The 14,049-nt window shown below is 34.4% G+C and overlaps 1 protein-coding gene across 11 annotated transcripts; it reads left to right on the top strand.

The window, feature by feature from the left end:
• Nucleotides 1-33: 33 nt before the first annotated feature.
• Nucleotides 34-13,940, top strand: LOC110848130 (leukocyte elastase inhibitor). 11 transcript variants are annotated; one of them, XM_022095258.2, is made up of 8 exons: nt 34-225; nt 5,273-5,397; nt 5,539-5,614; nt 5,731-5,837; nt 5,912-6,340; nt 6,423-6,608; nt 6,732-6,879; nt 10,429-11,401. In XM_022095258.2, exons 1-8 carry the CDS (start codon nt 222-224, stop codon nt 10,731-10,733), a joined length of 1,380 nt encoding a protein of 459 aa, XP_021950950.1. In that variant the 5' UTR covers nt 34-221; the 3' UTR covers nt 10,734-11,401. The 11 variants fall into 11 exon arrangements, with proteins under 11 accessions (XP_021950950.1, XP_021950949.1, XP_021950953.1 ...); XM_022095257.2 differs by lacking the exons at nt 34-225; nt 10,429-11,401 and adding exons at nt 2,671-3,250; nt 9,532-10,243; XM_022095261.2 differs by lacking the exons at nt 34-225; nt 10,429-11,401 and adding exons at nt 2,671-3,250; nt 7,440-7,740.
• Nucleotides 13,941-14,049: the final 109 nt, after the last annotated feature.

The following is a 14,049-nucleotide window of genomic DNA, read 5'->3' as shown; positions in this document are numbered from 1 at the left end:
AAAATGTTCAAATATTTAGCCCGGATCGACAGCAGATGAGATTTTTGAGTGAGAAAGTTGCTTGCTCTTCGCAGTTTGCTTTTACTCGTGTAAATCTTTTATTGTACTTGTTACTTTTACTTGTTTTATTAAAAGTTGTTTTTCGAACACTGCTTTTAATCAACTGATTTCACTGGGCAATAAATTTTACGGAAAGGCCACAGATTAGATCAAATTGAAAAATGGGTAAGATCAATAATTTTAATATTTTTATTTATATTCCGTGTAAAATTATTGAATTTTCTCATAACATGCAACTTGGAGATGCGGTTGAATCGATGCATGAAAATATAACGTATTCAAGGTGTCCTTTACTTATTTGCGTATAAAATTAAATAAGTTATAAAACCGTGCATGAATATGGGATTTAAAATGGTTTTCTAACATCTCCTTGCATGTATTTAGATTAGATATTACATCATGCCGTCCATTCCATTTTATGAAAATTTAACATGTTTCTCTCTGCATATTTAAGAAAAGCTAATATGCTCTAATAATTGGATTACACGGAGTTTAGTGGAAAAATCGAAGAAAAAGTTTTGTTTTATTTTGTCAATATTTCGAATGCTATCTGCCATTCATTATCAAGACATTTACACGAAGATCAATATGCTCTACTTTAATAATAATTGTTAATTGATAAGACATCTCGTTAAACAGTACGTGATCCGGTTCATATTTTACAGTTAATAACACAGGACAAGTGCCTGACAAAATGAAAGATCACATTGAATGTCATTTACTCTGGTATTTCCCATCAGGAATCGCAATAAGGTAGTCAATTCTAGTATAGCGTGACAGATTATCTTCCTGGTACTACGTTAGACGTCATTAATATATTTGAACCAGATAGGCGATACATGTATGAATATGCATGAATATTATTTGTGTTATTGTTCCTCTCTGAAGTCTGAACTTGCATCCTACGCATTGCGCATTACTATCAGAGCCCAATGGATGGGAAAACACAAGGACCAATCTATTATAACAAAAATCCGGATGCTTTCAATCTTATTCCATTGTAGGTGGTTATATATATGTAATAAATATAGTGTAAATACCGGAATTTGACATTCAACTCGAAACTAAATAGCTCAATTTGTGGCTAGTTGACAAAGCTGTAACCTTGCAAGGGGATAATCCTGCATATGAATTTTCGTTTTTTATGTAAAATTTATTAATATTCATGATGTGATATACCGATCTGGATAATAATGATGCGGGAGTGTATTGACATGATGTCTTAAATTACCGATTTATTACACTGGGTTGGCTAGAAGCAGTTTAGATTAGGTGACGAATTATCATTCTGGCACTCTTACAAAATAGGTAGCAGGATATCAGGATGTTGAAAATGGTCATGTGTTAAATTAAAATTGAGATATCTTTACGTTTAATCACGAATTACGCAAGGAATCAACATAGTTTGTCAATAAGTGATTTGTATGACCTTCTGACCCTATACCGTCTATGAAATTGTGTGTTGTAATAAAATTGTGCTAAGATCAATGCAATTGTGTTATAAGACCACGACAAAATTGTGTGATATGATGAACAAATGAACAATACCGCCTCCATAAAGGATATCATTTAAATCCGCCCTTTATCGTGAGAGGAAAGCTTTACATTTATTTTATCGTTGTTTAGTTGACGTCAACTATAAATTGTCAACAAACAATTATTGTCGCTTAATTAAATGAGTAATCAACAGTCATTCACAATTTGAAAGTCCAAAATTGCATTAGGTAAACCCTACCGAGCAACGTATTTTACATATGATTCAATTTCAATATTTCACTACTGACTGGATTACTAAGGTGTGTTGCATAAATGTGGAAAATCCATAGGGAAAACCCGAGGATATTTATGTGATCTTTGTCAACCAGGATTAATTTTTATTGGATTTTTTATAGAATAAATTAACATTTGTACATAGTTGAGATTTTCATAGAATTTGCATGATCGTGATGGATGACGATTGATGACGATGAACTTGAGACTTTAGACATATGCAATCGTCATTCGTCCAGTTTGGTTGGATTTCGCCCTGCATAACAAAGTTTACCTATTTCTCTGTAATTCGATTCGTTACATCTTCCTTCGTCATACCGATAAAAACATGCACATGCTCGCAATCAAGATGATTTGTTGTTCACCCGAAACATAAGTTTTTATGCAGACTGAGATGAGACAACCCATCTTCACTCTGAACTAGACTTTACTTTAGAAATATTTATAACGAATCTCACATTCAAGTCTTTTTGGTGATGTTGCATTTATATTTTTCATTTAATTGCATGACTGCCATTAAACGAGTGGAAATGCATTAAACTTACGCGTCACCTCCGTATGCATAGCAAGCATTGCTTCTCATACATATTGTTGTAGTAAACCATTAAAGTCTGGTCTTACTTTCCTGCTGACAATGGCAAAAGCATTATTAACACGACACACGAAATTATCCAAACTTCCTCTGCTATTGTGCAGACATAAGTATATGTACATGTACATGTGTGTATATTTGTGTACGTAGGTCTGCCTAATGTATAAAATGCATCACGAGTTGCTTATTTCATTACTTAAAAGCCATGATAGAGATACATAACCTGGCCGTATAAAATGGAAGGTTAGTTAGTTCGTGTAAACCAGTCAGGCCAACCAAGTTGTGTGATCCCATTCCATCCATTCCATTGTTGTTTTGGGACAGGGGAGAGGACGAGCAGTTTTAATAAGACTCTTCTGCATTCAGCTTATTATTATCATCCTCTTCTGACTTATTCGAAATTCATTCTCTGTCTGCGTATCATCACAAAGCATCATCATCATCCTCCGTGATTTTTACTTTGTACCTGAAATACATCCCTTTAATACGACTGGTTGAGTTTATAAGTAAACTGGTCTTTCTTCTTGTGTGTGTGTAATACTCGAACTCAGTGGTTGTGGTCCGTTTCACTAAAAGTTGGATCTCATTTAATCAAGTGTTTTTGCGAGGAAAGTATTTTCTACGAAAAGAGAGTAGAAGAGATCGAGCCGAGCTCATTTTTTGGTTAGTTTTATGCCGTGTCGGTACTAAAGAAGGAGAAGTTGTGCTACTGGAACTGACAAAAAAAAGCAGGGATATCAGATCATAAGAAGCAGAAAAAGTTGGCAGTTTTGATAAATTGTTTGGTAAAAGGGAAACTACACATCATGACGATGGCGTCGTCTCAAGGTAATGAGAAGTTTTGTGTAAATGTGCATTTTATTTTTGCTTAAATTCGCTATTAGATAGTTTGGTAGTGAAATTTAGTTAGTTAGTTAGCGTTTCATGTATTATGCTACGTATTATTTCGCAGGTACTTTATTTTTCAAAAAGCAGGAAGTCTGACAGATCGCATGTACATGTACCTCTCGGTATCTGCATTATTTTATTGAGGAATCCAACTGGTTATTTTAGAGTTAAATGACATCGGACAGGTCATCGGATTGGGAGATATTTACATAGTTGCCTAAACCGGGCTTGGAAAATGTATACGTGACTTTCAAGTCGGAGCAAAGTCAAAGTTTCTCAGCATTTTAGATAAAAGAATGTGTGTGTTCCGTTCCCGGATTTGATAGTGGACGTGGACTCAAGCAGATTATGCAATTGACAGGAAAGATAAGCAGAATAAGCAGATGTTGTTGGCTGATCTAATTTTGACCTTCACGCTTCCCCCAATTCCGTAGTTTGGTCATCCACAAACTAATTGAAGGGAAGGTGTGATGTTGCACAACTGACTAATTTATTATCAGAGGAGAGATATTAATATCTATTAGGTCATCCTAATATCATGATAGGTATGAGAGGTACTTTGCATAACAAGTAAAATTAGTGTGACTGCATGACTTGCATGGACATGTACGCAGTCCAAATTCCAGGACTTTTTGCTTTCAATAAACAATATTCAACAGGAAGCTGTTTGTTAAATAATAAGTCATTAAAATTATCAAGAAATGGTCACATTTTACAGTAAGCATTTCGTGACTGATTTATGTATCACACACAATTGGACACTTATGTATGTGAATATGAGAACAATAAAATTATAAATATTTCATTCACAAGAAGTAGTTTAAGTATGTAAGTTATTGAACATTTCCAGACCGCTATTGAGATTGAGTCATCCTTTAAATGTTCACCAGCTATAAAATTAAATTTGTAATTTAATGCTCCTATGTTATTTCAAAACAAAAGGGCGACTTTCAGCAGTTAGCACAACATGCCCATTAATAATTATGTACGGTTTTGAATATTTATTTGGTTATGTTCACTTGTAATAAAGAAGGCCTATTTTTATTACTTGTTATTTGCGACAGACTGCATAATACAGATTCAGATTATACAGTCAGCAGAAAGACCTGGAAAATATTTTGCATACCTCACACTCAAAATTATGTAGCTGTGTGTTTATTTTATGTCTATTTGCTCAAATGTTTATGCATTACTCACCTCACAACGCAATGATTGAGCTTTCCTGTCCTACCTTATTTAGAAAAAGGGCGATTTATTAGGACACGGAATTTCTATTTTCGTCTCAAAATAATAGTTATTTTCCGAAAAGTCTATAACGACTGGACTCACATACACTAACACCAACTTAATCGTAGAAAGATAGAGGTATGCATGCAAAAAAAATGTTGCAAAATTGGATGGAATTTATAGAGAATGATAAGCATACACACATGTTCATACATAGCGTTCAAATATTCTATACATAAATACCGATGGCCTGCTTCCTGAAAGTTATTTATTATATTCCATGTTATCCAGGTCACCTCATGTTTTTTGTCCACGTGCATTTTTCTTGAAATTGACAGATTTAGGTTAATTTGTAATCCATCAGGCACACACAGGTGCTCAATAAAATTTGTATCTCGAATAATCATTTAACAATCGCCCCAAAAAAACATCCGCAAAATTGGATAATCCTGCATTATCATTCAGTAAAATCCATCCTAGTTATACATATTTATATGTGGATGTTATACGTGGTCTATATATACCTATGTCATGTCCAGTGTTAATTATCGTTCTAGCAAAATGTAGCCACATTGACCCACCTACATTGAACATTATGCAATTTTGTTGTACACACACACGTGTAATTTTGACACATTGATGCAACATATTTTTTCAACGTTCAAATGAACAAGAATATTTTTCGTCGAGATGACCACTCTTCTCTGCTAAAATTCCCTTTCTTTATTATTATAGGTTTCAGAACAGCGCTTTTAGTCCTCTGTGTAATTGGCAGTTTCACGACAATGGCAAACGAAAGTGAAACTGCGCTCAAGGCTGTTGCAAAATCCAACACGGAATTTACCTCTTCGCTTTACAACGTGAGTGTCTACCCTTTACGAGATATTTTATTATTGACAATAATAATATTTCACAGAAGAATTTTAAGTGTTTACTGCCACTTTTGCTGGCAGTTAACATAAAATGTAAATGAAATGACCATCTTTATCATCTCTGTACAGGCGTTAACCCAAGTCGTGGACGGGAATTTGATCTTCTCTCCCTACAGCTTGTCCGCTGTAATGGCGATGGTTAAAGGTATACTGATAATTGGTTTATGTAGCCTACGTGCATAAGCTGGAGTAGTTTTCAACCGAGGGAAAATTATATATGTATGCATACATAATTTTATGATTTTTTTGTTACGCCTGAAGCTGGAGCCAAGGGGCGTACGGCTAATGATATCCAAACGGCCATGAAATATCCTACCGACGATAACACTTTGTTCAAGGGGTACAAGGCTTTACTGGAGTCGTTGAAGGTAGAAAAATTACTAGAATGAAACCTTGGCTGAATTTTGTACATAAAAAATGATGGTGCTAAAATAATTAACAGAGTGATGGACAAAACTTTACATTGGAAACGGTCAACAGAGTATATGCCAAGACTGGATTTAAGCTACAGAGCAGATTTACCAGTATTGTGGAGGAAAATTTTGGGGCGAAGATTGAGCAATTGGATTTCACAAAGTCTTCACAAGCCGCTTCTACCATTAATGACTTTGTAGCTCGGACGACTCATGATAAGATTAAGGACCTTATTTCCCCCGGAGATTTGGACAGCCTAACGAGACTCGTTTTGGTTAATGCCATCTACTTTAAGGGACTTTGGAAAAATCAGTTCAACAAGCAACTTACCAAGGAGGCTGATTTCCACTTGAACAAGAATGACACGGTGAAAGTACAAATGATGAAGATTGAGGCTGACTTTCCATACGGAGAAATTGAAGAGTTGAACGCTAAAGCTATTGCTCTTCCTTATCAGGTACATACATAAAGCGTTGCATTATTGATATAACAAATTTTTAGTCAGTTTGGCTAATACTTGTTTTTGGGTTTCTTTTCAGGGTGATCGATTAAGTATGATCATTTTGTTGCCGAATGAAATTGAAGGTTTGAAAGATATGGAGGAAAAACTAAAGAATTTCTCCCTTGCCTCGATCCCATCTCGTTTGAGGGAACGCAAGATTAATTTGTCCATGCCAAAGTTCACTCTTGAGTCCACTATCGATCTGAAAGGTCCTTTGACCGCGGTATGTACATCGTCATCATCTTAACCTCCGTCATCGTATCATATCTTTTATTACAAACAAATTTTGGGAATTCCTACCAAACAACTTGTTTACAACAATCTCGTTTACTTTATCAATTTCCAGATTGGAGCAGGTTCAATTTTTGATGAGACCAAGGCTGACTTCTCCGGTATTCCTGAAGACAAGTCTGAACAACTCTATGTTTCCAAAGCTGTACAAAAGGCATTCATTGAAGTTAATGAGGAAGGTAGCGAGGCTGCTGCAGCAACCGGTAAGCACCACATATTCTGGACTAATTTGCTTTTAATTGTCTGTCTCTTTGTCATTGTACCCTAAATGTGCTTTCTTGTCTTTTTCTGTTATCTGTGTCTTTTGTCTTATCTTTGTAGTTAAGTAGTTGAGTAGTAATTAGTAAATTACTCATCATTTGATGATGATGCATGCATACATGTGATTTGTGTAAACGCGTTGTGCTGTATCGTCTCTCTCTCCTCGTCATAATAATTGGCTTGGATGTGTAATGAATGCTTAAAGCTACTCGTAGTATAATAATGCTGGCAAATGCACAACTTGATAGTACAAGACTATCTTTACCAAAAATTATGAGCTCATTCAATGACAAAATAATTATAACCGTCTCGGTTGGTAATTTTACAAGTAGAAAATAAGGCTCTCATTGCTTTTTTGAATAATGAATACTTTTCAAAAATATAAAAACTCTCTCGTGCTTAATTGATGCTTTTTTTTTTACTGTCGTTCGTATCCCTTCTTTGAAAATTACAATATTGTAAGAACTTCAGAGCTAGCGAGGCTTTTGTAAATAAATTTCAGGGACCCTGATTCGTAAACGACGATCTCTTCTCGAAGATGAACTTCCACTTCGCTTCGACATAGACCATCCTTTTGTATATCTCATATTTTGGAGTGAGGCGACCAAGACGACGACAACTCTGACTAAACATGAGACAACTGTCTTATTTGAAGGAAATCTCATACAACCAACTACTCCTCCAAAACGACAAACTACTCTTTCTGACAGATCAGAGTTGTAAATGTAGAATTTGCTTAAGTTTAACTGATTAGAATAGACAGGTATCAACATAACAAGTTAGTTAATATTTCACGAATTATATAAGCAAAGTCTCTACCAGATTATGCAACTACTTATCAATCTCTTGCCATCATCCTGTCAACAACGATTAATTGCTCTCTGTTGCATAATTTATTTGTCTCGTAATTCCTAAAAGTCTGCAAATGGTGATACATACATAGCACCATCCGTGATATACAGTCCACTTGCTTGCGTAAATAGATACACATAATGCAGTGCAATCCATGTGATATGATACTTATATTTAGAAATTGTAGTAGGTATTTAGATGTAAATCAGCTTTAATCCGGTCGCAATCTCGGTCATGTCATGTCGTGGTTAATTAGAAATTGTGCACCATAATATTTACATGTCAGTGTCAGGGTTTAACCAAATTGTTAAATGATAGGTCTCATAGCGGTGGCATATTCCCTTCCCTTTGTCACCGAGGTCAGGATTCTTCACCCTTTCATTTCCTTCATTTACATCCCAGATTCCGCCGAGACGGACCCTCCTTCGGAACAGTTCTCCATTCTTTTCATGACTAAATTGATGAAACCTGTTTATGAAAAACGTACATAGTTGAAAAGTACCTCAATCGATGGAAAGTTCAAAATCAGAAAACATGTTCTGATAATGATTACCACTTAACTTGATTCCTGTACCTTTTTTCATATATTTACCATTTTCTAATGTTACCAGTCGATAATGACTTATTTTCTTGCCACGTAGTCATTTTACAGTAATTCAAAGTCGAGACAAGGATTAAATAATTATTTATTTATTGTGCACGTATTCAGTTTTGTTGTTTGATTGAGGCTAATAGGACATAATTAGTAAAATCAAAAATTTCTCTTGAACCAATTTTTTTTTCACGACAGGAAATTGGATTTCATTAATTTCAAAGTCAAATGACATTCGTACATTTTCTAATCCATCATAATTCTTTTCTTAATATACACAAGTCAACTTGACAAAACTTCTTCCTTCCCTGTGCACCAATTAAAAATACGATTCTTGTTCATGATCACATTTTGTTGGGATGTGTGTAGGTTTCATCTTCCAAAATCGAATTAGTGGTGCAGAAAAGTCCGTAAGTGTCGTGGTCAATCGACCATTCACCATGTTTGTTACGGAACACGAACAAGAAATTCATGACACTAGCGAACCAGTGATTTTGTTTAAGGCAAAGGTTTCTTCCATTCCATCGAAATAATTAAACAACGAGTTGGAAATATTTCAAATGTCTTGTGATGCATGAATTTATCTTGTCGAAATGTTATTGATTTTTAGCAATTAATTAAATTAACCCTGTGATTGGTTTAAAATAAAGGCAATTAAAGGATTATGATCAATTATAACTACAAAATTATATAATTGGTTTGTAATTATTTAGAAAGGGTGGGCGTTTTTTTATTGTCTACCTCCATCCAACTAGATTTCGACATATCATCATTTTGACAAGATTACCTCTAATTTGAGCCACATTGGACACTTAAATTTGTTTCACGTTTAACATTATTATATCGAAATACACTGCTTTTCATGGCGTAATTGTATCTGTATAAGTAATTTTAAAGGAATGTTTGTAACGCCGTGTTGTATGTCATACAATGTATCGTACCATCCTCTAATTAACCAGAGTTGAACTAACTAAATTTGCATGACATCAATATTTGTCTGTACGTTAACTGCATCCCACCCCAAGCTTGAAGCTCATCAAATTACTATTAATTAATTAATGCTGGAACATTTCCCCGGTATGTTGGGATCTAATACAGCATGTTTTTGTGACATATTTGTAATATTATACTGGGTTCAATTCATGAACAGGTATTCAGATAAGTCTAAAAAGTGCATTCATCGGACCACGGGCAAATCTGAACCATCCATTCATTGCCATGATAGTTGAGCAAAGTCCAATCGATCTTGCCATAAGGTCGGTCTTATTCCATTCCACCTACGCCAACCCTGTCGACACCAGCACCACTGTGAAGATGAGCGGTGCTTGGGCGCAAAATAATTCGGCGTCAATGAGGCTTCCCTCCTCCAACGGAGCATTGATTATTCCTACCATTTTACTTATGCAATTATTGAGCTACGTCATTGGTAGTTTTGCAATCTAATAAGGTGAAAATTATATTGCAAAAATGTAGAGAATCTCATATGAAATATGCAAGTCGAGTATTATTCTTCTTATTATTTGACTGCTGGCACAAGTAGACGGCTAGCTACATATTTATGTATATCCTTCTGATTATAGACCAAATATTTTGTAGGCGATTTTATGCCTCCTCCTTATTTGGTATTTATATACGCCATTCTATGCTGAATATCTATTTGATAAGTCATGTATTGAAACAAATATACCTAAATAGTATTATTAAAAGTCCCTGCCCGAGAACAAAATAATAAATTGTACACATATTTTGGGGATTGGAATGCTAACATGATTCTGCATGTAAATAATAATTTCTTATGTAAATGTTGATTTTTTTGTTATTCCACTAAACTATATTTCCTGCATTGTTTTGCCAACACTAAATTTTGGTGTATATATTTTCCTGCACATTTTATTATTATTACTCACTCACACTCACTTAATTATGTATTTAGGTGAATATGCATGCAATACTTCACACTATGCAAAAACACCTAAAAAATCTTTTGTTTTTAATTGTTTTGTTAACTGTCATTCATTTATGTTATACATTGGACTTACTTTGGCAGCATTCCAAATTACGGCACGATCTGGACTAGACTGGAATGAACTCGTCGAGCTACACAGTCCATTTTTAGCCATGATTGTCCATCACCAACCCATTGACGACCATCACTTTCATCGCAATCATGACCAACACGATGACGACAGTCCTACGACAATTTTGTTTCATACGACCGTCACCAATCCCGTGGTGACATCGACCATGGTAAAGGCAAGTTTGTGGGCTAGTTCTTCCTCCTCCGTGGTCCCGTCATTCATCGTTTGGCTGGTAGTGTCACTTTTTGCGGTGAAGCAGTTAGTCCTTTGGTAGACGGAGAGAAAGAAATATAATGCTTGTACTACTTTTACTGATGTATTTGCTGCAAATTAGAATCTTAATAAGTTACCATCTAAAAATTACTTATTGTTACTACTTGTAAAGTATTATCTTTATCATTTATATTAGTATTATTATTATTGTTTTACGTGAGACAATCACATCCATGACCAATGCAACTATATTTGCTGATCTTGTTTTTGTTTGGTGGATTTTTTTCAACGTTTTGTAGTAACTCGTTCAGGAAGAAAGTTAACTTTGCGTGTCCACAACTTTCTCCGGCTCTCAATTGACCACCCCTTCACAGCTTTAATCTCTTTTTACGAAGTAATGTTGAATAGTAGTCAACATGCAAATGAACATTCTGGCGTACAATTATTCACTGCAAGGGTAGACTTTAGACAAAATAGTGCCAAAACGATTAATTAATTAATTATTAAAGTTGGAAATTTTACTGCAATGAAGCGAACAAAATTGAGTGAAATTGAGTATTGTTATGAAGAAACTAAAAAAATCCTTTTAGACGATATGAATGAGAGTTTGATTATTGAGTCTGATTTTGATCTGATTTATGTATTTACAAGTAATTTAGTTTCTTTAGTCTGTCAAATTTTTTTATGGGCTTTATCGAATAAAGTGTATGATTTTCTTGAAGCTTTAAACACATGAGTTATTTACAATAGTTAATTTTCGGAGGTTACTTGTGCGTGATGATTAATTAAGTTTGATTATATTGAGGGTATTCATTATTTCTTCGTATCCTTAGTATTCTTCGTATCGTAAAATAACTTACGAAGCTTACGAGATTTTGTAAGCGTCGTAAGATTTTGTCATCGAAAATCACGTTACTACGCTTACGATTTTTACTAAGCTTGACCCCTTGTTTTTTCTTCGTAAACTATTTTACGATACGATGGATACAAAGAAATAATGAATACCCTCATTATAATCATAAAACTATAATTATAAGAATCTACAAAATACACATTTTGTAGCGACATTTTTCAAAATTTCTTGAGATGCTTTTTTATTTCCATTTTTTGCAGATAATTTAATTTAAATTCAGACAGGTATGTATTCCAATGATGTGTATATTTTTTCTAGGTCAAGTTTTGGATGATTGTATTTTGGAACCTGGTTACAATTTTGTTATTGATAATTCCTTTCTAATGTTCATTACCCTTGGGAAATCTGCCAGTGTAGAAACAAATACAATCTTTTTATTTAATGGGATTGTCAAATATCCGATTTAGCATGTGTATGTATGTATTTAATAAAATAGGTTAAATACGGGTTCGACTTTCTGCTTGCTATTTAAGCCAAGCTACTAATTGGTTCATGTTTATTTTCAAATTTTCCTACCAGCGAGTATGTATAAATGGATATTTTATCACGATTTTCAACATTACTGCTGATGTACAAATTTCGAAATTTCTCAAAATTATTACATTCCTTGTAATCTGACAGCTGTTTCATTCAACCGAAGAAACAAACCGAAGGAACCAAGATACCATAATATCGTGGTTGACCGCCCGTTTAGCGTCAACATTTATTCGACACAATTTGATACCGTTTTATTTTACGGTGCAATCTTCAACGCGAAGGAGGGACAACCGGATAATGCAAATGATGAGAAACATGTTGAGTAAACAACTGCGGAATCCACAACCATCACATAAATTACTTGTAGAGGTCACTTATTTGCTATTTGGTTGGATAAATATGTGTTAATTGTCAATTCAGCTATTAAAATTAAGGTAAATCTCCATCTACACATACTTAATATGCAAATTTAAAATTAGCAAGAATGTATGAAAAAGCTTGTCTTCGTAGCTTTCTCTATCCGAATTTCTATGTCTTGTCCAGTTTACCAGCATCTATAAATATGTGCAATAAATGTATTTTTGTGTGTACATATAACATCAATCCTATTTCAGGCACAGAGTTTATATACCGATTCGCCACTTTGGAACAACGAATACTAATAATTGACCACGCCTTTTTAGCCGTCGTTGTGCATATCGATGAAGAAAACATGACGCCACTGGTTGCACTAAAATCTATTTCGGTTTAGGAAAATTTGCTACGTTTTTCAGTGAAATTGTATAATTTCAGGTTAAATTTTTGCTCGTATTTTTTTCTCCTAGTTCAAATTTCTTTAGAGAAAGTGCTCACAAAAAGGTATTCATTTTACCATATTTTCAAACGTCTAGTCATCAGAAAATTGTTTGCTCAGAAAAATAATCTCAACATTTACACAACTGGCAGGGTTGCACTGCTGCTACATTACTCAATGTTTACTAACACTGTGACTAACAGTTTGTTGCAATAAATAAATAAAATTGAAGAGAATCGCATTAAAGAAAATGGTGAAGATGTGAAATTATTTTATTCTATTTATGTACATAGCTTTCTTGTCCAGCGCGAACCACTGGTCACCGCGTCCTGTCCGCTTTCATATTGACCATACATTCTTGCTTATGGTGTACTATGAAGACCAGAAAACTGAATATTTCCTCTTTGTTGGGAACATCAACAGCAAGTGATGGTTGAAAAAACAGTTTTACATACTATTTCAATGTGGATTTTATACCTAAGAGATTGCTTATGTAATGTTAATAAAGCTACGTTTACATAATAGGTGTGTTTAAATGTTTTAAATTATTTTGATGTATGGAAATCTCAGTAAGTCATGATAAGGTAAGATATCCATTTATACGGGGCGTGCTTTCAGTCAAACTTGTTAAAAAACTATTAAATTTTTGGGTATTTTGTGGTAGCTTTCTTTCGTAACTTTTTATAATGGTTTTTACGCCAATGAATACAAATGTTAGCTGAAATTTGTATAATAACCGTAATTTTTCATCTCATTTAGTTGCCGTGATGCGTGGAAGGGCTCTAGTCAGACATCCCCAGGTCACCTTAAGCCACCCATTTTTCTTCACAATTATGAAGCACAAAGTTGAAGAGAGTGACGACGGAAAGATGAAAGCAATTCCACCGATGACGACCTTATTCGGTGGAAGGTGCACCGACCCACCGTCATCATCGAAGCCAAAGCGTGGAGAAAGTAAAGCTGAAGAGGAGGAGGACGAAAATTAAGAAGAATCTTGTACTCAAAATATACTTAGCAAATATACTTAGCTTGAAACAATATGCTTTAATCATAGCTTTAATAAATAACTCGTTGACATTGTAAAATTGCATGCATACACACGTCTCATCTCGCATCACAAAACCATTAATGTTGAGTGCATCTCAAGATTACGTTAGTCATGATAGTTAATTAAGCAAAAAACAAAAGAAACTT

This window comes from Folsomia candida, unplaced genomic scaffold, assembly GCF_002217175.1.
Source record: "Folsomia candida strain VU population unplaced genomic scaffold, ASM221717v1 Fcan01_Sc004, whole genome shotgun sequence".
NCBI classification, from domain to species: domain Eukaryota; kingdom Metazoa; phylum Arthropoda; class Collembola; order Entomobryomorpha; family Isotomidae; genus Folsomia; species Folsomia candida.
The sequence above is the reverse complement of the archived record's forward strand: the minus strand, read 5'-3'. Positions and strand labels throughout refer to the sequence as shown.